Here is a 26,016-nt window from a genome sequence, read left to right on the forward strand (position 1 = left end):
ACACAAAAACTGCTTGAATGAAGATGAAGAAGAATAATATGTATTGTAACATAAACAATATTGTAACATAGACAATATTGTCAATATTGTCTATATCCTGTTACAAAAACTGCTTGAATGAAGATGCAGAATTTAATGACTTTCCCAAAGAGGGTTTAATTAATCCTGATGATGAAGGAGCCATTGCACATTCATCACCCTCACATCATAGGCTAACAGAGGGAGCTGGTAGGCCTACTCACACCAACATTATATTATACACCATAACTCACACACACACACACACACACACACACACACACACACACACACACACACACACACACACACACACACACACACACACACACACCTCCAGCTTCTCCAGGAAAAAGAACATCTCGCAGCGGGACAGGTAATCGCTCAGAGCGTGTCCAAGAGGAAAAAAAGGGAAAATAAAAAAAGCACACTCACAGCTTTACTTTCAAACGCAACGCGGAGGCGCCCTCTTGCTGCTGTCCTTCAGCGTTGCGGATTAATTACACAACTTCTGGAAAGGTCCTGGGCCACGCACATCCTGGAATGCCTCCCACCAGTCAGCATCGTCCCCCGTTAACCGCTGGGTATAAATAGGGCGCGAGCGACACCGACCGAGCGTGCGAGCTGCTTCGGAGACGCGCAACTGCAGTAAGTAGAACCTTTCTATTGCGCAGTGATGTTTAGAGGCTGTTTGTGTGACTTAACCTTGCTGTATTTGTTTTTTCAATCATGCATCTTGTGGTGTACAGTTGTTTAGCGGATGCTTCCATGAATCACTGCACTGTGAAAATGTACTGTAGGTTATGTTAATAACATTTAATTATATCCAACAAAGTTGAAGTTGTATTCATTGATTATTTGTAGGCGTTATTTCCTTTTTTGTGAATATTTTTGCTTCAGCAGAAATGATGTATTTTGGTCTATTGCGATGTAACCTTTTGAGGGCTGGTTTGCATTGCTTACTCATGTGAGTAACGCGCACTGATCAAAACAATCGATAGGCTGGTAGGACGGGCTTCGTCATCCTCTGGTCGCATCACTCCAACTAGGGCGTTCGCATCCCAGGTCGTAAGAACAAAGGTACACTGCTAAATATGAGGCAGGAAAGCGTGCACAGAACAGAGAGAAACAATATGAGGATAATCGAGCATTAGGATAGGCCTACAGAACGTGGTGCTGTATGAATATAAATACAGCCTAGTATAGTTTATTGGAATTGTTTCACAGGTGAGATAAAAGGCCAACGGCATCCTGAGGGGCTGCATCATCGCCAGGGATAACATCATGAAGACATGGCTTTACTTCCGTCGTGATCGGTGTTGTTAAAGAAGTCATGACGCAGATGGCAGCGTGCAGCGGAAAACACAACAATGCACTTTTTACATTGCTCTTTTTCTCAAGGAGCCAATTTCTCAGCTTACATGAGCTTGCAGAAATGTCTTTTTGGGGAGAGTGAAGTGAAGTTTAGTTAGAACCTCTCTCTCTCTCTCTCTCTCTCTCTCTCTCTCTCTCTCTCGTTATTAGTGCGTCAGGCCTACCGCTTTAACGTAATACATCATAATAAATAGAAAAAAAGTGGGTGAGATCTATGGTGATGACTAGTTATCTTCTTGTTCATCGTTCTTTAAAAAAAAAAAAGAGGACATTTTGTGAATTCCCACCGTCCATATCTGCAGGGGAAGGTGGTCGTTGTTGCGTAACTAGGATCCCTGCTGGGGCCTGTGTAAACTATTACAATGTAACAACACACACATTCAGGGCACCCATTGTATCACTATAGCTCCACCGAAACAACAGTCATTACAAGAACACGGTCGTTCCTGGAGAATTGGGCGGGGGGGGGGGTTAAGTCCCGTCGCTCGGGGTCGTCTCCATCTGGGACATTAAGCTCTACTTTCAATCTCGACCTTGTCGTTTTTTTCTACGAACGCAATGATTATGGCACGTATTGCCCTAGTTTGACCGCGGTACATCTTTTTATAGGGAGAAGGCAGCAGTAGTTCCACATTTTCCCCTTGAAAGCTGTCAGCTGCAAGGGCAGAATAATACAATAATACATTTTACGATATTTGGCAAGTGTTGACGTGTAATGTGTGGTGAAATTGTTTTCAAATGTTGTTAACAATCCCTCACAGATGTGTTCAGGGATTAATAGCCTGTTGTCCTCTTTCATCAGTAGGGGTCAAAGCCTGAGAGAGTCTATTGCAGTAAAATAGGGGTCAGCAGAGTTGGTACAGCCAGTTCTGGGAGAGAAACAGAATGAGTTCATCTGTCAGAAATGCAATGAACCATGTGGGCGCATGTGTGCTTTTCCCATACTAGAGAGAAGAGGAGGCGAAGGAAAGAGGGAAAAGCAAGTAGGCTACAGTCTGTTTATTCAGAGGACATTTTCCTCCAAAGGGACTGACAATAGGCTCTGAATGGCTACAAAAAAAAGATGCCGCATGACCTAGTTAAAAAAAAGAAAACTGGACAGAGTGCAGAGTAGCACTAGGAATCAGAAAAACAAGGTCATAGGTGAAATTCCCCAATGCAGCCTAACAAATTGGGTTCTAGACCATAAGAGCTCCACATATTCTACAATTAAGCTTGTTTGTGTATTAGAAAGTTATATATATGCAAAATACAGCGCTGTTATGTATTGGTGAATAAACGTACCTGAACTGCTAATGAAGTGAGCGAGGTCATAGTCTGTTGCCGGGTTGTTTTGGGAAATGCCCCACCCTGTGGCTCTGTAGAGACATTACAACAACACCAAGAGCAGGAGGGGAGGTGAGGTCATCAAGGATGAGACAGCACAACGCAATGTCCATTGTTTGTGTGCGTGTGCGTGTGTGTGTGTCTGTGTGTGTGTGTGTGTGTGTGTGTGTGTGTGTGTGTGTGTGTGTGTGTGTGTGTGTGTGTGTGTGTGTGTGTGTGTGTGTGTGTGTGTGTGTGCGTGCGTGCGTGCGTGTGTTGCGATATTAAATACAGCAATCCACGGCCACACCCCTGTGCTTCTGTGGTGTCCTCCTCAGGTATTATTACCTTCATCATCCTGCTGGCCCTGTGAGCGTCAGAGAGGATGTTGATGTTGATGATGATGATGAAGAAAAAGGCCACCAAGAGCCTGGCGGTGGTGGCGCTCCTCCTGGTCTCCGCTGCCAACGGCATCCTGTCTCCAACGGACCATGACCTCTCCCGTAAGCTAGCACTACCGGCACACCCTAAAGCTGCAGTCAGCCAGGGTCACTGGCCCCGCTTTCTCGGATCTATAGCGATGGCCAGTGGTCAAACAAACCATAGAGAACCGTGAGACTCAATCAAAACACACATTAATGTTAACATAGTGGGACGAGCGACAATCGTTGATGGGCAGTTTTAATGTGCAGTACAATGGAACAACGACTCAGTAAAATGTGACGTCACGACATTCAGTGTTGTACAATGTGATGCCATTATGCCATCACTTCAGTGCCATCACTTCAGCAATTCCTTCAATGCAAAACACATATTCAACAACAATGGTGTACTTCATTGAAATTGTACTTGTAACATTTGCCCTGTGTGTCCTCACACAACGCGTGCCGTCTGGCCTCGCAGAGATGTCACAGCTGGGCGAGAAGTACCTGGACAAACAGATTGAGAACGCTATCAACGGCGTGAAGGAGATGAAGAGCATCATGGACAAGTCCTCAGACGAACACAAGACATTCCTCAACAGCCTTGAGGAGACCAAGCTGAAGAAAGAGGCAAGCCAGCCCACTTATTGAAATCAGGACAGCTTCCTTTCACACAGTTCACTTGTAGTTTAGTTTATTTGCAATAACAGAAAGGCCTGGCCGGAAGCCACATGTTTTCTGATCTGGTTCTGAAAGCACCGCCACCCCTCTCATCTTTCTCTTGACAGTCATCGCTAAGCCACCCACACCTCCAAAATCACATGTCCCTGTCCTCTTTCAGTTAGACTGGGATGGACCCTAACCCTCAATGGGTTTGATGGGATATTCACATTTGGCATGTGTGAGTGCTTCCATTATTCTGCCTGGGAAAAAAAAAATTGTCAGTGCGGAATAGATGACAAAGACCCAAAATGAATTCCTTCATAATTGACCCTTTTAAGGATGAATCCCTTTAAATGATATAGGTCAACTGAGCTCATACACTCGATTCCAACAATGTGCTGTGGGGAAGTTCAATTTCTCTCTCTCTCTCTCTCTCTCTCTCTCTCTCTCTCTCTCTCTCTCTCTCTCTCTCTCTCTCTCTCTCTCTCTCTCTCTCTCTCTCTCTCTCTCTCTCTCTCTCTCTCTCTCTCTCTCTCTCTCTCTCTCTCTCTCTCTCTCTCTCTCTCTCTCTCTCTCTCTCTCTCTCTCTCTCCTCCCCCCCCCCCCCCCCCAGGAGGCCCTGCGCACGGCCCAGGAGATGGAGACCAAACTGGAGCAGGAGGAGGAGGTGTGCAACGAGACCATGCGGGCCCTGTGGGAGGAGTGTAAGCCCTGCCTGAAGAACACCTGCGTCAAGTACTACTCCCGCACCTGCAGCAGCGGAGCGGGGATGGTGGGACGCCAGGTAGAACTACACACACACACACACACACACACACACACACACCCTACATTCATTCGTGAGCAGCATCCAGGGGGTACTCGTAAAGATTTTGATTTTGGCATGTTATCCCCTACAAAACAAAGAGGATGAGGTGAGATATGAATAATTGCCGATCGACAGAGTTAACAGCAGAAATAGACTCAACCTCTTCTATTTAAAACGCCTAGGTCACTACAACAATAATAATGATTCTTAATTTTAGTATAGGTCTGAACAGTATAATATTACTTCAAAGGAGATTATTTCTGGTTTGGTGGGGATGGAGGGGTGTTTGAGCAGTTCTGAAAGGTGTGGCGGGGTACTTGAGACTAAAAAGAGTGGGAATCACTACACTCCACGACACTTACCTGCTCCATATTGGATACATTCTGGGGTTTTCGATTTGGACCTAATTTTCATCATTAAATTCCTGTTCTGATTGAATTGCCTACTGATGGGACCAAAAGTGGCTGAAGAATCTTCAAACATGCACCAGGAATCACTGTCAGGAATGCATGTCATTAAAATCATTCTACCTGGACCCTATTCATATCATAAGAAGTCGCTTTTGATCAGAACCAAACGACTCAATAGCAGTGAATCGCCAATATCGTTAGTCGTGGTTGCAGGCGGCTGAATCCCAGACCGATCCCTCCTCCATCCCTATTCCCAGCTGGACAGGGTCCTCAACAGAACCTCACCCTTCTCCATCTGGATCAACGGGGAGAACGTGGAGACGCTGGAGAAGGAGAGCGAGAGACAGAACCAGCGCTTCCACAGCCTGGAGGACAAATACTCTGAGGTGGAAGACGGCGTGGACGGCATCTTCTCTGACAGCATGAAGGTCGGTCCTGATGCACACCCCACCGCACAATGAGACAATAAGTAGTTTAGAATCCATTCGTCTTCCGGCGTGATTTTGGAACGATGGAACATATCGTATATATTGAATATATCGTGTGTAAGGTTAACATAAATCCAACCTCTGACATCCGATCCTCCTTGTCCTCCTGTCCTCCAGGTGTTCGACCACATGCGCTCCCTGGACCCCCCGCTCTTCCCCTTCCGCATGCCCAGCCTGTGGGGGCAGAAGCAGCATCGCAGCCAGCCTGGAGCTCAGGGCGGCGAAATCCGCGTGGCTCGCTCCCCGCTCCAGGAACCCAGCTTCCGTGGCTTCCAGAGCATGTTCTTGCCCATGATGGAGTCGGCCAGGGACCTCTTCAGCCACATGGGCCCCATGGTGGATGGCGATGGCGACATGGAGGCCCCCACCTCTGAGGGTAAAGGGGCCCGCAACTTGGGATGTCTCTGTTGATGCTGTTCAGTCTGCTTTACAACTCAGTCCTAAGAGCTAACGTCTTAAGAGTGTGGAGATTCAAGACTCTTAAGTTTTCATTTGGAAATACATGAACTGTGTCTTACCTTTATTTGTTTTGGTTGAAGACGGCAGCGTCAACGAAGACGTGGTTATCACCAAACCTTTCGGCACCGGCCAGATGACCTGCAGGGAGATCCGGCGAAACTCGGCCGGCTGCATCAAGCTCCGTGAGGAGTGCCAGAAGTGCAAGGACATAAAGAATCTGGGTACTTTAGCTTAAATTTTCTATATTGTTGGTGCATTCCCGGATTAGGTAGGATTTAAGGAAGTAGAATTTAGTCGGAAAATCATACAATTTTATCTTAGATCCCTATCCCTATCCAGATCCCACAAAAAAAAAAGCATTTTAAGAACCCTGGGAAAGGGCTACCACTTAATTTAATTGGGTTGCAATGTACCCAGCTATCCTTGTAATGCAATTAGATTTGCAGATTATGTTAATTATATAAATAGGAGCACTGATTGCTAGTTCTGGCCTCTCATTCTCTGAGCCGGGGCCTTTCTATGAAGCCGCTGCAGACGAAGGTTTGAGAAGCGGAATGGTTCAGCATTAGGGTCAGGGTGATATATTAAAGGGGTCTTCATTGATGTGGAAAACAGTGGCTTCTGTTTCAAATCTTTGATAAAAAAAAACACACCACGTACACCACCCTACATATATACATAAGGAACAGCCATTACAATTAATGCCAACTCTGCAAATCGTTATTTCTTGTCCTACGTGGTAGACTGCTCGGGCAAAAAGCCCCTGGAAGGACCCCTAAAGGCGGAGCTTGAGGAGGCCCTGGCCGTGGCCGAGCGCCTGACCCAGCGCTACAGCACCCTCCTCAGGAGCTTCGAGGAACGCATGTACAACACCTCCGCCGTTCTGGACTTCCTGAACCAGCAGTTCAGCTGGGTGTCTAGCCTGGCAAACAACACAGACGCCAAAAACCCCATCTTCCAGGTGCAAGCGGTGAGTGGCTCGCACCTCTCAAGTCTGTTTCTCAACCAACAACTCTTTTGTTTCTTTACCCTTATTTAGTTTATAAAATATTAAGGATTCATAGGAATTCTCCCGCTTTTACGGACTGCCGTTCTCGGCCCGGTTTATGAAGTAAAATATGTTGTTTTTTTTAATCATGGTTTTGTCTAGGTGATCTCTAAGGAAAGGCAGGAGAAGGGGGGTGAGGAGAACGAACCGGGCCAGACCGTGGTGTCCGTCCACCTCTTCGACGCCCCCCCCTATGACCCTGCAGGTGCCGGGGGACATACCCTGGTCCGAACCCAAGTTCACCGAGGTGGTGGCCCAGAAAGCTCTGGATCGCTACAAGGAGGGCTCAGTGTAAGTGAGGCCAGCGAATGAGTGATCTCAAATGCATTCAGGCCTTGGTCCTGAGAATTAGGTATTCTGTGATGTGCTGTTCTTATAAGTGATGGACGGGCGGCGTAGTTTAGAAGAGGGCTGATTCACAGAGACCTTTGTCATTATCAGGACTGTGGTTTCAGAGACAGAGTAGGCATCTCACGCGCCAGATGCTTGGCTGCACAGAACCATCAACCTTGGAAACGGTTTGGAAGAGGCAGGCACTTTAAGAAAATACTTGGCAGGTTAATAACCAAGTATTGGCTATTAACCTGATAGGTTAATAGCCAATACACTGTCTTTCCCATAGATCATGTAGTTCCTCAGAAATATTAGGATTGGTCCGAAACCACTAGTCACTCGGCCACACGCATAATTCAAAGCCTTTGCAAGCTTACAATTGAAGTGCATTGATTCCGAATTCAGTTTGATTTGAATCAATCCTACATGATGGTATGGCTTGGTTATTTATTTCTGAAAGTCCATCTTTTTCTCCCGACAGGGTTGTCAAGTAAAGCCATGCTGGACTTTGACCCCCCCCCCTTGCAATCCCTGCTGACCATAGAATGTTCTAGAAATGACCCACCTTATTTACATCCAGAACTGCATAGATAACAACCTCTGCAAAGAAGACATTAACCATACTGGCACACCTGGAATCCCTGCAAACAACCCTGCACCCCTGCCTGTCCGGCCGAAAACGCCTGGTCATCCGAAAGACTGGGAGACATTTTCTGTTCTGCTATAAAGTATAGATATACTGAACCCTGGCTGCAAAATCGATTATTGATTTGATTATGGATAAGATGAATAACCAGATATGCATCTTAATGCTTAATAAAAGTCAAATGAACCCCATTCCAGGACGAAATGGATCTTTGCTCTTCAACTTGGCCGTCAACTAAACCTAAATTTTTGTTTCAAGTGATCGGAGAAAAAGCCAACAGCCATTCATTATTGACGAGGTTGTGGTCGTATTAGTGCAGTGTTAAACTAAAGCCTATTTTACAGATGGATATGCTTTAATCTTGATTGAACTAGCTAGCAAGCAGTTCTACAGTTTTCTACTGCAAATCAGCGCAGCAGTGAAGGAATGCTTGGAGATTAATAAAAAGCTGCTCAACCTGACTTCTGTGAATCTTCTGTGCAATCATAGTCATTAATCTTACAAAACAAGATCAAACATTGGGTATCAGATTGATAGTAGGCCTATCAGAGTTAAAGGAATGAATAAATAATTAATTCCTTGCCTTTTATATTAGTCTATCAATGTTGATCATTAAAGAGGAGCCTAACTTTTCAACATCTATTGCAATGAATGCAATTAATCGAAGGAAACTAAATGCTAAACTAAATTTCAATAATAACCAATGAAGTCTCATTGAAACTAAATGCATTTCAGTATTAACAAATGAAGTCTAATTTGTTAATACTGAAATGCGTTTACTTTCCTAAGATCAGTTGAGGAGGAGCGTTGGCTAGAGGAGGCTAATCAGACCGCTCAGAATTATTATTTATTACCCAACAAATCCCTTTCCCCCAATAAAAACTCTGCCTCTCTTCAATGAAGGTATTATATGAATAAAAAATTATACATAAAAAATTGCATACATGCTGTAAATATCCAACTCCAACATTAGTCGAATGCCAACACAGGAATGTAGAAGGCCTTACACGTATGTTCTATTAAGTAGCGGGGCCAGGGTGCTGCACTCCCAGTCATAAGGTTCTGATCCCCAATATCTGCAGCGTATCTGCAGGCATCCTACAGCACATTACCCTAACTGCTCCATAACCACTTGGAACTGAATCCACTGCAATAAATAAAATATAGAAGGGTCTTCGAGTTTATTGATAACATAATTCCTCACAGGAATTATTGTTTGGTTCCCCCAACTTTCCCTCGGATTAAATCTATTGAGGCGCAACACTGCCCTCCGCAGGACTACAGACGAATTACACCCAACATATTCCAAAGTTTAACCCCTACAGTAGAACATAAAGTGCTGTACTGTCTCCTCACGAACCTATTCCCACAACCCCGTGAAGTGCTTCCTTTTAACCCTAGATAGGGATTCAACCCACTGTGCCCAAACCAGTTGTCAATTTAACCACATCCCTCTTTGCCCGACCAACAGGTGTTTAACTTGTTGACCCCAACTTCTAATATAATTTTTTGTCTCCCCCTCTCTTCTTTCTCCAAATTCTCCTGACACACCCTCCCTGACTTGCTCCTTTATTCCACTCTGCCAAGCGTAACATTAAAATCAACGAGTTCCATCTTCAAAGTCGATTTAGAAACAGAATCAGCCCTCTTTCCCGACCCTAACTTGCCCAGAAAGTAACCCAGGCCATCCCTATGTCCAGCCCATGATCCCAAATACAATCACTAGTATATCAAGTCACAAGATCCATGAAAAACTCTCCAAGTCCATCAAGGCAGCAGTAGCAGCAGAACCTAAGGAGATTAACGACTTCACTTTGCTTAATGTCCTCTACCTACCTATTGTCGTGGCAAACCATGGGATTTAAGAAAGCTGGTTTAAATTTGAAACACTCACATCACATGTCAATAAAAACGTATCTTGAGGACCATGTTTTAAATATTGTGCTGTTTTTTTTATTTGTGTAAAAACCACACAGCTGCTAGTTGATCTGCAGAGATACATCCATGCAGTTTAAACATCTAGGATCCCACATCCAAGAGAAACAATTATTAAAGGAATCATCTGCTATCTCTCGTTAGTCAGCAATTGATGAAAATGTACATACGAGTTCAAAAGTTTATCATGTACAATATACAACATAGACCTGGGTGCAAATAACAATCCAAAAGCCCATTCAAAGGAAATAATTTGTTCTCTGCCTGCATTTCAACATAGACAAGGGCTTATAGGCAGATGGGGAGGGCAATGTGCCAGGAAAGATTGTAACCAATCCTGTATCAGGTAATTAAGGTTTTAAATGGTATTAGTTCCAGGTCTACTCCCAACACACACACACACACACACACACACACACACACACACACACACACACACACACACACACACACACACACACACACACACACACACACACACACACACACACACACACACACACAGTGTTGGTATAGCAATGAGAATAAGGTCAGTCACCATGGAAACCTGAACATCAATGAGAGGGGGGTTCCTAAAATACATGATGGTTGAGAGAAGATACACATAGCAGAAATGCAAGATCAGAGTAGAAAGCAAGAGGCCGTTCTGAATGTGGTTTCAGGTTACCAGTGTATAAAAACAAGAGTGGTTCAAGATTCTCATTGTTTCTCATTAAAGCGTAATTTATTATAATAGACATATAGGACTGGAACACCATGCAGGTTTACAAAAACAAAAATTATGTTAAGAAAGAATGTGCCAGAACCAATAGAAACGTCAAAGAAAACCAAAACTAAAAAGAAAATAGGTTAGGGTGGGGTTAAAGTGCAGCTTGTTCTTTCAGGTGTCCCTCTTCTGTCAACGGTATCCATTTGGTATGTCGCTAAGCTTCCTCTACTGCCAAGCCTCACAGGTCAGGGTGCATGTGCACGAACACGCGCACAGTTACACCCAAATGCACTAGCAGGTACCCAAATTAGGACCAGTTATCCTCAAACTGGGATTAATTCAGCACCAGTTGGGGGATGTGGCGATTAGATCCTGGACATGGGTCATGTTTTATTTTAGTACCCAAGAGACAATGCAACAGTTGACACAGTTGTTACCGGATTACAAAAAAAAAGCGAAAAAGAAAAAAAAAAAAGGTATCGTAAATGTTTATGGAGGATATACCGTCAAGGGTTGCATAGCGCCAAATTACTGGGGGGGGTCCATATATTATGTCCACATCAGACTTTATAACCAACGTCTGTCCACAACAGTGGGGCTTCTCTTTTCCCGTCTCTTTTCTATTCCCCTGTCGCCTTAACAGCATGACAAGCATGTTCCAATAGGCTGACCGCTCCAGGTAGAAGGGTCGAAGGGGGGGTTATGTGACCCATGTGGGACAGCTCTGCGGCAACCTCAGGCTATTAAAACCCTTGTTAAATAACATGCGGTTCCTTTTAAGGCTATATTCCAATGCAGAGTGGAACAACAAGAGCAAAGCAAGGAAAAAAGACACGTTAACCCAAAGAGAGAAAATTGGGCTTTCCGATTGGACAATTGGAACTTGGTATTCTGTAGAGAGCAAGCTTGTACTCAGCGAGTCATTCAGAAAAGCAATCACAACAAGTCAAATGCCAGAACAGAACGCTTACCCACTTCTTCTAGTCCTGCATTCAACTGAAATGCATATCCATGCTCACGCACACCCACCCACATACGTACGTACACAAACACGGAAGGAAGCTTGATTTCTGTTCACATGGATGGTGGAAAGCCTTTACCGTGATTATCTTGAATCTGGCCCTAGACAAACATGCACACAAACTCATCAGAAGAGTGTGGATGGGACAGGGACGCAGACCTAGGCACAGTCGCAGGGTCTAGCAGGCACACCTGCACGCTCCATCGCGCACACACACACACACACACACACACACACACACACACACACTCAATACATCTTAAAAAAAAAAAAACTCTCTTATTCAGTCACTGGGAGAGTATAAAATTAACATGTCTGGCGACTCAGGCTGCAGCCGAACAGGCAGGGTCAAAAACCATCTGGACTCGTTATGCATTCCTCCACTGAATCTTTGTAGAAAGTGCCAGTTTGGTACCACGCCTCCCACCGTGCCCACCTCCCCCCTGAAATGCACGCGTCAATGAATGTGTATGAATGTGTATGCATGTGAATGTGTACGTGTGTGTTTGTAGGAGTTAGTCCACATCAGGGCATCGGGTCATTAGCGTTTGGCAGGGCTGGTGTGCGTGGCGGGACGCGGGGGTACAGAGAGCAAGGGGCGATGGAGGCGGGAAGTTAAGTGGCTTTAGGGCGACTGATCACATGGAGGGCCCCTGCGAGTGGCTCCCTCTACGACCAGGGCCCCCCCCCCTCCTGTTCTTCTTCTTCTTCTTAAGAGCGCGCGGCCTGGTTCTAGAGGTGGGAAAAGGGTCGGAGCTGCTCCAGCTGAACCTCCAGGGATATCCTCTCCTCCAGCAGGTCCTGGCAACGACAACATGCAACACGCTGGGGTCAGGGTGAGCTTGGGGATGGGGTGACAGTTCTGGGCTCCCCTACAAGGCTACGGACATGCCACAGGTGTTAGGAAGCACGTGAGCTGGCTAGCTAGTTCTGGAGCCGCATGCACAGAAATGTTACATCTAGATGGCTATAGCCTGAATTATATATATATATATATATATATATATATCTGTACCTTGAGCTGCTGCTGAAGTTCACTATTGAGTCGTGCCAGCACTGTGTTGGTCTCCTTGTTTCTCCTGATGGATGCTTGGATCGCCTTCTTGTCTTTCCCTATTGACCTGAAACCAAAAAGGCATAGGTTGAACGTTACAGAAAGCTAGGCTGGGCGATTAATCTAATTTTGATCGCGATTTCGATTTTAGCGTCCAACGACCACAAAATTAAAATAATCAAGTTTTTTCTTTTTTTTTTAATGTATTATAGAAATGCCAGAACAGCTGGATGCACATCTGTATATTATTTTAGATTGAAACATTTTCTTTTTGACGTATTTTTTTAAGGCGAAATTTCAAAGTTCTCAGTTACAACGTTTCTTTTGGGAGAGACATGCTGAATAAATACAACATATTTTCAAACCAAAAAATAATCGATTGAATAATCGTGATTTCAATATTGACCAAAATATTCGTGATTATGATTTATCCCATAATCGAGCAGCCCTACAGCAAGCAGGTCATCCATTCACACTAGCCATCAGAATGCAATCATGACCGCTACTGCTGTTGATACACGAGTTTGCCTGTCACGTTCCTGCCTTGTTGACGCGTCTCTTACATACCATACAATTAGAATAAAAACAAAACATAAAAAAACACAAATCAACGACAAAATGCTTCCAGTTGTGCGGCCTAATCCTGCGTCTCCGACCGTCTGATTTCCCTAGCCTCCAGGGTTGGGCCACTACGTAGGCCGATAGGCCGCCGTTACCTGGGGATGGAGGGCTGCGTCGCCAGGACGGCGGCGATGAGGTTGGACCTCTGCGGGCCGTGCTGCTCGTCCTCCGGCCGCAGCTCGTCCTCCGACTTCAGCCTGCGACGCAGCGGCTTGGGGGGAGGGGCGAGGGGACCCGACGCCCCCTTGGCCTGCGGAGCCGACGGACCGTGGGGAAAGCTTTAGAACCTCTGAACCAATGGGTGTGGCCATGGCGACTGCGGCAGTCAACCAGGCCTCCTAGCCGTTTGATTAGCCTCCCTATTAAATGAATAATGGTTTATGTGATCTGCGATGAGGAAATCTTGTGTTTGCGACTTGAACCGTAGACCAAACGTAGAACGGCTATGCGCTGATGATGCATTGCGACACCCCACTCCCACCCCTCCTCAGCAGAGGGGTTCCTCCCCCCCCCCCTGGAGACAGCACACAGACCAACGTTGACGTACCGAGTTAAGGCTGGTGGGGGTCCTCTCTTCTGCCGGGCCGTCGCTCTTCACCGTCCTCAGCGGACCCGCTCCCTCCGGCGGCTTTTCCACCTGGGGAGACCACACACACACACACACACACACACACACACACACACACACACACACACACACACACACACACACACACACACACACACACACACACACACACACACACACACACACCGGGTTTGTCCCATGCGTCTTCTCATGATGAACCATCATTTTCATGGCGGAAAGCAAAAGGGTAGAAGATCAACAACAGCCAAAAAGCACAAAGCCAGAGTTGCATCGCAATGCTCTCGGCCGGTTGCCCCGCGCCCCCACGGTGTCCCCCACCCGGCGTACCGTGTGAAGCACACCCACCTGCCCTGCCGCCGCCGTCGCCGCCGCCGCCGCCGCCGCCTCGCTGTGCTTGTCCACCTCGGGCAGGCTCGAGGGCTGGTCCGAGGTGGCGAAGGCCTGGAACTGGCTGAAGTCTGCAAAGTTGGGCTGATGGGGGATCAGGTGCGGGGAGGTGGCGGGGCCTGCGGTGGCGGCGGCTGCAGCGGCGGCGGCGACGGTGACGGCGGTGGGGGCGGAGGCGGTGAGCGGGGCTCCCCCTCCGCCCTCCACCTCGCTGCGATGCCCGCCGTGGGGCATAGACGTCTGGTAGGTAGGCGGGGGGAGGAACAGAGAGTCAGGAGGGGGTTGGAAGGGATCAGTTTGCCTCGTACCTGTGTTTACTCTTCAGGTAAAAACAAAAAAAATCAAAAAAAAAAAAATCAAAAACAAATGGTGATTTAGCAACTTAAGCATGCACAAAAAAAATAAGGGGTTTAACAAATCATAAAATAGCCTCCAAATCCTCCTTCGAACATAGTTTCCGGCAAGTGCTGGATGGGGGGGTCTCCTGCCCCTAGAGAGGAAAGGGGGGGGTCCTTTCAGTTCACCTGTGTGGGCAGTGGCCGGGGCGGGACGGCAGGGGGGTAGGCTACGGCACCGGGCTGAGGCTGTCCGGCGACCGCCCCCGCTGCAAAGCTGCGGTTCATGTCCAGGGAGGAGGAGCGCGAGTGGGACGGGTGGGGGCGCGGGGGAGGGGGGGGAGGCGCAGCGCCCACCACCTTCAAGGCCTCCGGAGACGTCCCAGAATGAGACCTGGGCACAGCCAACGGATGGAGGAGGTTTGAAATGTCAGAATGGACGTCAGTCAGACATTAGCGCGGACCGGAGGTCAACAGACCAATGTTCTACATAGCATGCAGAGGAAACGGTCAACAGAGTAAACAAACACATAAACAGGGATGATTTTTACTCTCACTGACCTCTGTCTGGTGATCGGCTCCTGGTCCGAGGTGTAGGAATCTGAACTGCTGTAACCTTCCCCTTTGAAACGACAAGCAGAAGAATTAAACATTTGAAATGTGGCTAGTGGAAAGAGGTCCCCTAAAGTGATGGACAAAAGGATCTAACAAATATATAGCCACTGTTATTATTATTATCATCATTATTATTAAATATCTTGTCAGTCAAAAGTTAAAAATGTATATTAATACATATATATATATATATATATCTCAGTCAGCTAATAAAGACGAATCCCTCCCACCCCTCGCTTTTTTGTGTAGTTTGTACTTCCCTCAAGTCTGAAACACTGTCAAGCGTTTTCATTAGCTGCAGCGTCGCCGTAACGTGACTGTCTAGTAATTGGTCCCTGCGTGGGCCACATGAGTGTACGGTAATTGGTCACCAACTCAGCTAAAACCAATTTACTGAAATTAACTGAGATTGCAATGGATTTCATGAAACTATATTTGCTCATGCTTAATGCATGCATATAGAGAAATATTAACTCAAAAGTGTGGGACCTTGTTCCCCATTATCTTGGCCTTCGTGGAGGTACTCACCGACAGCATTGGCAGCAACAAACTTCAAGGAGGCAGCCAGCTTGGTCTCTTCAGACAGCTCTGGAGGCTTCGCCAGCAGTGGGCTTGTGGGGTGGTTGTGGTCTGAGGGTGAGAAGCAATGACTTACATGTGTGAAGAGGTCATTCCCCTGATACAATGTTGCTACGGTGCAGGAGCCGGGCCTGGCCGCCTTAGAAAATGGTAAAGCTTCAAATGGATTAGGGTGGATGTTGGGTTCTTCCAGGGGTACTGTACTTTGGGGAGGGCAGGGTCACCTACCGGAAACACCAGAGAATTATTATCCGTCAAAGAAGGAGTAATCTATGGGACTTGACAGAGAATGCGGATTTCATTCTGTTTTACACACTGTTGCATTTCTTTTTCAAATGCTCAATGTACCTCGATTTGAGTAACCTGCCAGTTTTGAAGTCACACATTCCCCGTTCCCCACCCCTCGCCCAGCCCAGCCACTCAGGTCCTTTTGGAGGCAGACAGTAAATGTCAGAGAGGAGGGGCCTTACCGCTGCCGGTCCTCTTGAGCTCCATCTCCTGCATGTGGATCTTACTTGGAGTCATTCGAATGGGGACCGGGTGGACGATAGCGGTGTCCTGTGGAGCGGTCAGACAAGGAGAGACGGGGCCCAGAGGGGTTAGACTTCTACCCGAGCCAACAGGATCCATTGTAGGAAACACCTCCGTCATCATCTCTGAGTATAGCTGCTTAGCTGCAACATGGCCCATACTGCATGTGTACATGGTATGGTGTATAATATGGTACGTTGTGTTGTACAACAAGCTAGGCAAGTCATGTCTTCCTAATGTGATTGTGCAACTCCCCGCAAGACTATCTGAATCATAAACTCACATTGAAGGTACTGTAATGCGAATACACCCGTCTAAACGCAACTTTGTACGTTGTCTTCACTGGAATCTTTACTGCATTATACATCTGGAATTCATATTCAAAAGATAAAGACAGCTCAGTCCGAATCGATTTTATTGCATCCCGTTTTCCATGTCACACCAGCACTCTTCCCAAGAGTCGTTTAACGACTGAATATGCCGATGGAATGAAGAATTAACGATGATACTTTAGCGCCCTGGACATGTTTCCACTGTTCCGAAAAGTACTCCTATCGATCGATTGCGCTGAGCAACCAGAGTTGGTAAGATATTAGGTTTAGAGTCCACCACTGTTCTCCCAGTGCTACATTCAGCCCATCGTTTTCTCCTTATAGAAAGCCAATACCGATGCACAAAACAAAACAATAAGCCAAGTCTGTAATTAAAATGAGGTTGAGCGGTGCTGACCAGGAACAAACAAGCCAGGAAAATCAATGCACCCTCACATGTGTTCTGATGGGTCCTCTATGCTCATTCTCCACTCACAGAGTGAGCGGGGTCACAGAAAAACAGTGTCCGGTACTTTCAGATTGGGACTTCCAAAACAATGGATAATTAAAGTAATTAAATAAAATAATTAAAGATTCACATCTCATCGTCAAATACGATGTGCCGATGATTAATGCGATATAAATTAGGTGCTTGAAACTTTACCTACTAACTGCTTTGTGTGCATTTCAATTACTCACTGGAGGTAAAAGCCCAAACTGCAAAGGTACTCCAGCGCTTGTATTGGAAAGCCTATATTTTCAGCAAAGAAGGCTCAGCCAAGGTTTTTATAGATGGTTGATAGTGTGCTGCATAACTTAAAACACTGTTTGTTGACTGTGGTTTGAATAAACACAGACCATCTGGTTGCTGATTCAAATAGATAAAGAACATTTTACGACATAACATTGCATCCTTTCTCCAGAGTATAGGATCCTTTCTCAATATGTATGGTAGGTCATGTGGTGACTCTCAATCAGCAGTTATAACGTGACTTGTGTCATCTATTGTATTAAACTTATATTTTTTCTGTTCACTGAATCCGTCTTTGCTGGCGACAACAACGCCATATGAGCCAACGTTGTGACGTATTGGAAACAGAAAGCCGCTTTTCATTCCAATGAGGATTTGATGTCACTGTGAAAAGAGTTGGTATCCAGGAGATGCTTTGCATGCCAAATCAGAAGATAGCCCTGCCATTGATGATGTTGTTGGATTTGCAAAATGAGAGAAACCCCATGCATTGATAGCAACAGATAATAGATTACAGAGAAGGGGGGGGAGAAAGAAAGAAAGAAAAAGAAAAAGAGAGAGAGAGAGAGAGAGAGAGAGAGAGAGAGAGAGAGAGAGAGAGAGAGAGAGAGAGAGAGAGAGAGAGAGAGAGAGAGAGAGAGAGAGAGAGAGAGAGAGAGAGAGAGAGACATGTCAGAAATCCGCAGCAGGTTAATATCTAAACCAATTAATAGAGAGTCATGCATACATTCTAAGTGATTGACTTACAGGGTCAGCTGGTGCAATGTTAGAGTCAAATTGGGTCAGAGTTTGTGAGCTGGAGGAGCGCTCGCTAAACGTCTCCCACTGCTGCAGGAGACAGACAGGAAGTCAGAGGGGGGGGGGGAGAAGGAGAAATAACATGTCAGTCAGCAAGCGCAGTGACATCAATTGACACATCATCATTCTTAGCGACAGCAGCCACCTCCACCCCTGTGATGTGATGTGACATGATGTGCACAGGAGAAGGAGACGGCGTGCCAACGGTGGGATCAAATTACATTAGGAAGGCTATTCAGGTGAGCATTCAAGCATCAGTTTATGAATCAAACGGCAATCAAGTCACAATATCAACCAGCAGGGCGAAAAACTAACCAATTTCAACCTCTCTGCATAAAAATAGAAAATAGCACCAGACAAACTAAGTCACTTGCATCCTGAACAACGGGGCATAGCTCTGTGTGTGTGCATGTGTTTGTTTAAGAGGAGAATAAATCTGTGGCGTGCGTGTAGAACCTCGTTGGCCTGGTTCATCTCTGGCCAGGTCTGGTTGAGGGAGGGCATGGAGGGAGACTTGTTTGGGGTGACCTCCACGGGTGAGCCAGAGTAACCCACATCCACCACAGCCTCGGACACCTCTGCAAGCAGGAGAAGAGACACGGTGCGGTGACACATACACACCACACACAGAGCTGCCGCGGGAAACTCAGCGCGAGCTGGTGGGGGAACATAACCGCAACGCCGGGGCCCTATTTCACTCGACAGCCCAATACGCCATCAGTGTTAAGGCATAAATGCTAAAGTTAATAGCCTATAGATGAATGTGACCTTTTGAACACTTTTTTTTTTCCAATATATTATAATGTGCCATTTATAATGTAGTGGCAAGTAAAAAAGAAAAATCCCTCTTTTATCAAATGCAATTTGGTCAACTCGATTTAGTGTAACTCGAAGTGTGAACAATTTTGGAATTACTTATGAATCTTTCAAAACTATATAGATAAATATATATACACACACACACATTTAAACCATTGTGCTTCACTGAAACGTTTGCTCTTGTGATCCGTGAGGCCTGAGCCTCTGGCCACTGAGTTGGGGGCTGATCTGGAGCGGGGCCACTGCGTACCTGCCGAGTCATCCAGGTCTATCAGCTTTGGCATCAGGCTCTCGGGTAGCTTCTCTGGGAGGTCGTAGCCGTTCTTCCTCGCCACCACCAGGTGGAAGGCGGCGCAGAACTCGTCTAGCGTCAGCGCGCCGTCCTTGTCGAAGTCTGACAGCTCCCTGGAGGGAGAGGGATGAAGAAAGACAGTGAGAAGACAGCTAATGACAACAATGTTCATAGCAGTAGGAGTAGCTTAAAGCAACGGGAAACAGACATGGCACATAAGGCCAAAGGGTTATATTGTAAATAATAATTGTGTAATAAAAGGCATTTGATTTAATGCCCTGAAATGTTCAGATTCCATTGATATATAGTAAATGCACACGGGTATTAGTTTAATATTTATTTTATCACAATATACCTCACTGGAATTGGTACACACTTCTGTTGTAAAATAAGTAGGTAGAATTCAGTATCCAAACTGAAAACCTATGGAGGAGCTCACCATATGTGTGACAACTCTAGGATGGGTAATTTGGATTTGGTGAAGAACTCTTTTGCTGCCGAGCCTGAAAAACAAAAACAAACATGTCAACAAAAAACACACTTCGACATGCGTCTTTGAGGAGTGTGTGTGCGCCTGCCGCCCCTCACCGGGTATGAAGCCGTTGAGGTCGGGCTGGATGGTCTTGAACTGGTTGATGTAGTACTGCCTCTGCTCGTCCGTGATCCTCCAGGGGTCGTCGTATGCGCTGGACTGACGCTGGATCTCATTGGTCGTTGCTGCCGAGGCCACCGTCCGCACCGTTGTGCTTTCCTGCAAACATGTCGTAAGGAATGGTCACAGACCATATATATATATATACACGTATACATACACACACACACACACATGATGATAAAAACACGAAGTTGGAAAGCAAATCTGTACACAGCCTTTATAAATGCCTGGATGGTTGGATAAATGGTTTTAAGTAGAGAGGGTCAGCTTGAGTGTTACAGTTCACGTACAGTTCTGAACGTCACATGCATCAAATGAAACCAGTTTTGGAAGAGAGGGGATCAGATTCTTCGAAGACACATGTGGGAAATCAGATGAGGAAAGATAAAAAATAGAGCACCACCATTCAAATATGATAATACTGCAATGAAGAATCTCAACGATTTTGTGGTTTCTCACAAATTTATGTGACGAGGGATCAAATGAAGTCCCTTTGTATTGATTCAGAAGAGGAGCCATGAAGCAGTTTAGATTGCCTTGGAATTTACTGAACTGACTCAACCTTTTCTTTACAGTATAAAAATAAGTCACAACGCCTCAGAAATAAAGGGGGAAGATCATTCGATTTTGAGGCTGCATCATTTAAAGTCGCCGTTTTGTCAGAATGTTGCTAGGGACATGCGGTTCGCACCCTCTGAGGTGGGCTACCTTGCAAACAAATCGTCCAATGAACAATGTGCGAGGGCAATTTCCATATAAAAGAGAGCAGACAGAGGGCATAAATAAGGGATGGGTCTTTGTCGGAAATACAATAAACCTATTTTTCTGAGATTGGCTCTCATTAACAGGCGTTACGTGACATGCCGTGTTCTTCCAGGCCTCATGGAGCCTCTTATGGACGCCCTGGATGCAGCGGATGCTGTTACCTGGACGGACGAGGGGTGCATGGCGGGGATGGCACTGGAGGGCGGTGTGTCCGCCGTGAAGCTGACCCACGTCTCCTGAACAGGGGGCGGAGGGGGAGAATGGGCCGACCACATCCCGTCCCCAGGCACTGGTACTGGTACTGAAGGCAGGCAAAGATAGAGGGGGACTTTTACCTTTACCGGTTTTCAAACACAGTATTTACTTATTATGTAAATAGTATATATATATCACGGATTATATTATACAATTATTTATTATCTTCTGAAATTCCCACCTGGGATCCACATGGAACCGTCTAATCTAATTTTGAAACATACGAGTGCTTTGGCTCAGAGGTCCGTGCAGGTGTGCGTACCTGTCGGTGCTTCTCTGAACTGTGTCCAGACGCCAGCGGGAGCAGTTGCCACGGTTGGCGGCCGGTCTGCGGCGCTGCTACCGCCGCTCGCCTGCCGCTTGTGTTTCCTCCAGGAGTGGGGTGAGGTGGGTGGGGACTGGTGGGGAGAGACCACTGGCGACGTGGAGTCAGGCTGGACCATGCACTAGAACATACCGGCAATAAAAGGAAAAAGGTAGTGAACAGAAAAGATCGGTGACAAAAGATACAGCGTGTCGTAGACGGTTTGACCCTCGGGGAGTACACATGCAGGCGCGCGCCAAAACAAAATGGTTAGATGAAGGCCACTCCTCGGGGGCGTGTTTGCCTGATGCAATAGTGTGTGTGTGAAGAACAAACATTGCTCTCTCTTTCTCAGTCCCTCTCTAACGGATCAACTTGTCAAGCAAGTTGACCGACTAATTTCAGCTCATGTGTAAGCGGCCTGACAAGACTGCATGCATATGTATACTGTGTAAATGAACAGATCTGTGAATGTTCTTTTTCTTTTAGAGGGAAAAACCAAAAACCTGCTTGAACATTGCATTTGATTTCAAACTTAAATGCACATATTTTGTAGTTTGCAGTGTATTTCAAGTTGTTTGTGTGATGTCTTCCTGATGTCATTGCTAACCCAGACTTCCAATGTTATTTATGTCGGTTTGACTCTTAAAGTAGATCTCACCAGACCCAACATATACATTGTTATAGCTTTGAAGTTTTAGACCAAACCAATCAATGACCTTTTCTATGAAGCGTCCTCCGGGCTGGACTAATCTTAGGCTAATCTACATGCTTGGATGGACGCCAGCACTATTACGTTGGTGATAAGAGGGTTGGTTTCTGGGCATGGGAGAGCGGCGTGTTTACCAACCTGCGGTTCACTGGCAGGTGCGAGGGCCTGGATGACCTCGTGCACGGGGACCACTGGGGGGACGACGGGGGTGACTTTCTTGTTCTGCAGGCCTCGGCCCGGCGGCCTGGGGATGACCCCGGCTCCGGGATAGATGCCCTGGCTGTCGGCCTCCTGATATAGGGCTGCGTGCCTCGCTTCTGCCTCGTTCTTGCCAACCACGAACTTGGGCAGCGGCAGGTCCTTGACTGAGGACAGAAGGCAAGGCAGATGAGAGTCAAGAGAGATTCCTCTGGGTGAAGTCTTCCATATTAGCACCAGCTTATCTGCCACTTTGGCCTCCCAAACTAATGCTGTGGGTCATTTAACTGACCAGGACTTGCGTTATTGTCGATGACCAATTTCAGTTGCTAATATGGGTCTTCTTACGTGTAAAAACGAGACAAAGAAAAACTAACAACCAAGAAGGGAGATGGTAGTCGAGATATACTTTTGAAGAAAATGTGTCAACATTGTGAACATAAAAAATCCTTTCTTTTAACCATTTTATAGAGTCTGCTATCATATCAAGATCATGAACCGCCTAAAAGGTGACAAAAATATATTGAGATATTCTTTGCTATATTGCCAAACTAAGTTAGTAAAAGCTGTAGTTGAGAACAGGGCTTCTTAAAGTTGGCTTTGTATTTGCATGCCTGGAAAGGTTTGAGGAAGTGAATAATGTACTTCCTCATCTTTTAAACATCAGCAATTGAGCAATCACAAATCCACCGCTGTGTTTTTAACAGCAAATGAAAACACAAACCTAACATATGTTTACGTTTTGGCCTGAGAGGCTTGAACCTTAAATCCAAATAGTCGTTTAAACTGTCACTCAGCTAGCTACAAATGTCTACTGGACATAATACAAATAGTTTTTTTGTTCAAATAGTTATAGATAAAAGATCAGTTTGGATTCAAACACAATAATACTTTTTAGATTTACGGCACAGGCAAAACCATGTTTGCCTCACCCTATTAAGCCCTGAGGGGGTATTGAATAAAGGACGAGGAAGGAGAACATAGAAAATAATTTGACTGAACCAATTCAAAAGTTGACCCATCTTCTCAGTGCTCACCTGAGTTGAGACTCTCCACTCTGAGAGGCAGACCAGACTGGGCAATGGCGATGAGCTTCAGGGCAATGTAGAACTGGCTCCGCCCAAAATGTCCCAGCCGAGTGGCTCCACAGAGCTCTGTTATCTGAACATGCATACAAAGACAAGCAAGAAACACAAGAACAATAGTTCACACGCTGAACCTTGTGGACATGGTTAAACTACACGGAGAACGTTCGTTGAACGAATGTCAAGCATGTGGCTGTGGTGCCTTCACATTCACAAAATGTTGACAAACAAGTCTGGTCTGTTCTCATATTGGATCTTCTATTACCACCGACAGCAAAGGTCGATTGCATTGTATTTGCAATGTGGTACTAACGCCACTTGAATATGGACTCTTTCAGACACACAGACTAGTTAAACTAATAAGCGAGCAGCTCACTATCAACCTCGTAAAGGGTGGCATGTAGCCATGTACATGGCTAACTAGCAACAAGCAGTTGTGTGTGAATGTGCAGAAATCCAGGCAGACTCAGCTGACAATATGTGCCCTCACATCTACTCACATCGATAACAGGGAATAACCTACTACACGACTGTTTGGCATGCAGTGTCAACCGAGCAGTCGCTTACACACTGTCAGACGGACAGAACTATGTACAAAATAGAGGAGCACAGGCAATGACAATAATAAATGGTGTCCCTTGATTAAAATTAATGTCAATTGTGCACACCAATTTTATTCATTATATGTCCACAAATGGATCTTTCTGACGTCTGACTTTGATATTACTTTCAGTTCATTGAGAAATTGACGTTCATGCACAATGCAGAAATAACACAACGGCATAATGTAGGCACAATAATCAGGCAAGCAGCGTATATTGCAAAAGTGCGTAACTTCAAAGTACAATACGGCAGGAACACCCCGCCCAGTTCAGATTCATTTAGCTGACTAAGTGCTTAGTCTGAATGTGTTTGGATGCATACCACCAAACACGCATTCATTAATAAGAGCAGGTAGGAACACCACTGAAAGATGTCTTCTGCCGGACACCGTTTCGTAGAATGGCATGAACAAAAATAACAGCTTTACGCTCTATCAAACAGCTCCCATGTTGACCTTGAAAAGGATGCTGACTCACAAACTGCAAACACTGGCTGGCTGAAGCCAATAATGGTCACAAGAGCGGACTGCTATACTTATCCGACTACTCGGCCATTGCAATTCAAAAACACTGATCCAATCGCTTGGTTTGGTCTTGTATGTAACCAATTGGACGCCTTTTAGTGCAATATCCCCAATGATTAACGTTAGGCTGAATCTAGTGGAAAAACAATTAAACTGACTATATCTACAGACAATCTATAACAGAAGCACTAGAAGGGGAGTGAGTTAAGCAAAAGCTTGAAGGAGGGATATATTGTTTCCTGGGTATATTTTGATATAGCTAGTTTGTAGTGAAACCGTCTTGTCTGTTAGGAAATAGCCGTGTCTAAGGCAGAGATCAATTATGGATACATACATTATATGGACCATTTAAAAAACGTCAGCAGTTAACTAAACAACTAACTGTTACTGTTAGCCCAAGCTGACATTAGCCAGAAGAAGGCGTGTCACTTGCAAGACAGCTAACCAGCAACCCTAACGTTAGCTTCAATGTATGGAAGATCACAGTGCCTACTCAACCACGATCACATTAAGGGTTGGTAGGGTAGCCACAAGACACTGTAAAGTAACGGGTGTACTGGCGACTAGTAGCTTACCTGCAGGACAACTTCGCTGGGTAGCTGGGCCGCCCGGAAAAGGTCAAGAACTCTCCCATTAGACGCCACTTTTTTGGTATTGTCCGTATCGCAATAAACGAATAAATCCGAGTAATATCGCTGCTCACTGTCACTTAGCGTTAGGCTTTCCATTATATAATCAATTAAAAGACTGAACTTCGAATCGTGGGCGGGCGAATTATCAGGCCTTTTGACTGGTTGGGGATAGATCCAAAAATGTGGATACTTCAGAATCTCAAAGCAGCTAACCTGAACGCACTAGCTAGCGTTCACGTTAGCTCCAATATTCGCAATATGTGAATGAAGTCTGCTCTGTTTGGATCTTATATTTTCACTGACAACAAATGTGTAAATTGCATTGTATTTGCAATATACTATAATTCAGCAGTATGAATATGGAGTCATTAAATTCTCCAACACAGTTAACTTGTTGGGCTAGTTAAACCAATAAGCCAGCAGCTGGCTAGCACACGCCAGCTAACCTAGCTAGCAGCTACCTTGAATCAAAGTCAGCGGCACTAGGCTAACAAGCAGCTCCGAAAGTGCGCCCCGTCTGATTAGCCAGATATCTTCTGGAATATCTTCGTCTGATAATACTTTTGATTTCAATACTCCGTTGAATAGTTGTCGTCCAGGTTTTGGTTGCGATAAATTCATTTGCAGAACCGTTAGAAGTAAAGTTTCAGGCTGTTTTAGTTCCTTCCCCCGGAGTCGGCTCTGCCATTCCTGCCCATAGGGTTCCTATGGCCTCGTGACGTCAGCGTGCCCACTCTTCCGACAGCTTGCGGGTCCTCCAGGTCCATGGGTCCTCCGAACGCCCGGATGAAGGATGTCAACACTAAAGTTATGTGGACCCTAAAGAGCCTTTACCGTACCTTTACTGAAGAAAACCTTCTCCAAATGCATTGAAGTTTTTTCCCTCAACATTTTCTAGAAGTGCAATCCTTAAATTAATACATAAGGGCGTTTGTAATTTTATGTTAGCGGAAAAGTCTGTGC

General features: G+C 45.7%; 3 protein-coding genes across 6 annotated transcripts in view; 2 read left to right on the forward strand and 1 right to left on the reverse strand.

Annotated features, from left to right (window-relative positions):
* LOC307087541 (uncharacterized protein) overlaps positions 1 to 3,070 on the forward strand; it is a gene marked incomplete at both ends in the record, with an annotated part of 5,686 nt that extends 2,616 nt beyond the window's left edge. The window contains 2 exons of the mRNA XM_079753147.1: positions 2,757 to 2,790; positions 3,036 to 3,070. Of these exons, the coding sequence (XP_079609273.1) occupies positions 2,757 to 2,790; positions 3,036 to 3,070 (69 nt within the window). The remainder of the gene's footprint in view (positions 1 to 2,756; positions 2,791 to 3,035) is intronic.
* clu (clusterin) lies at positions 561 to 7,290 on the forward strand (the record flags this gene model as incomplete). The annotated part of the gene is given in 10 exon segments (XM_079754212.1): positions 561 to 666; positions 3,036 to 3,200; positions 3,601 to 3,749; positions 4,396 to 4,566; positions 5,258 to 5,428; positions 5,606 to 5,864; positions 6,028 to 6,168; positions 6,691 to 6,917; positions 7,098 to 7,181; positions 7,183 to 7,290. Coding segments are annotated over 9 exon segments (1,428 nt in total). The 5' UTR covers positions 561 to 666; positions 3,036 to 3,082.
* Positions 7,291 to 9,926: 2,636 nt separating this feature from the next.
* reps1 (RALBP1 associated Eps domain containing 1) lies at positions 9,927 to 25,922 on the reverse strand. 4 transcript variants are annotated; one of them, XM_079753184.1, is made up of 19 exons: positions 24,997 to 25,922; positions 23,248 to 23,371; positions 22,151 to 22,377; positions 21,259 to 21,442; positions 20,903 to 21,042; positions 19,910 to 20,072; positions 19,761 to 19,824; positions 19,280 to 19,434; positions 18,667 to 18,788; positions 18,160 to 18,237; positions 16,290 to 16,377; positions 15,769 to 15,870; positions 15,187 to 15,247; positions 14,815 to 15,019; positions 14,231 to 14,530; positions 13,862 to 13,951; positions 13,410 to 13,564; positions 12,655 to 12,760; positions 9,927 to 12,440 (listed from the first exon to the last, which is right to left on the reverse strand). In XM_079753184.1, exons 1-19 carry the CDS (start codon positions 25,147 to 25,149, stop codon positions 12,372 to 12,374), a joined length of 2,586 nt encoding a protein of 861 aa, XP_079609310.1. In that variant the 5' UTR covers positions 25,150 to 25,922; the 3' UTR covers positions 9,927 to 12,371. The 4 variants fall into 4 exon arrangements, with proteins under 4 accessions (XP_079609310.1, XP_079609309.1, XP_079609311.1 ...); XM_079753183.1 differs by having other exon boundaries at positions 18,160 to 18,240; XM_079753185.1 differs by having other exon boundaries at positions 14,249 to 14,530; positions 18,160 to 18,240; positions 24,997 to 25,921.
* Between the last annotated feature and the right edge of the window lie 94 nt (positions 25,923 to 26,016).

This window comes from Pollachius pollachius, assembly GCF_949987615.1.
Source record: "Pollachius pollachius genome assembly, chromosome: 16".
In the NCBI taxonomy this organism is placed as follows: Eukaryota; Metazoa; Chordata; class Actinopteri; order Gadiformes; family Gadidae; genus Pollachius; species Pollachius pollachius.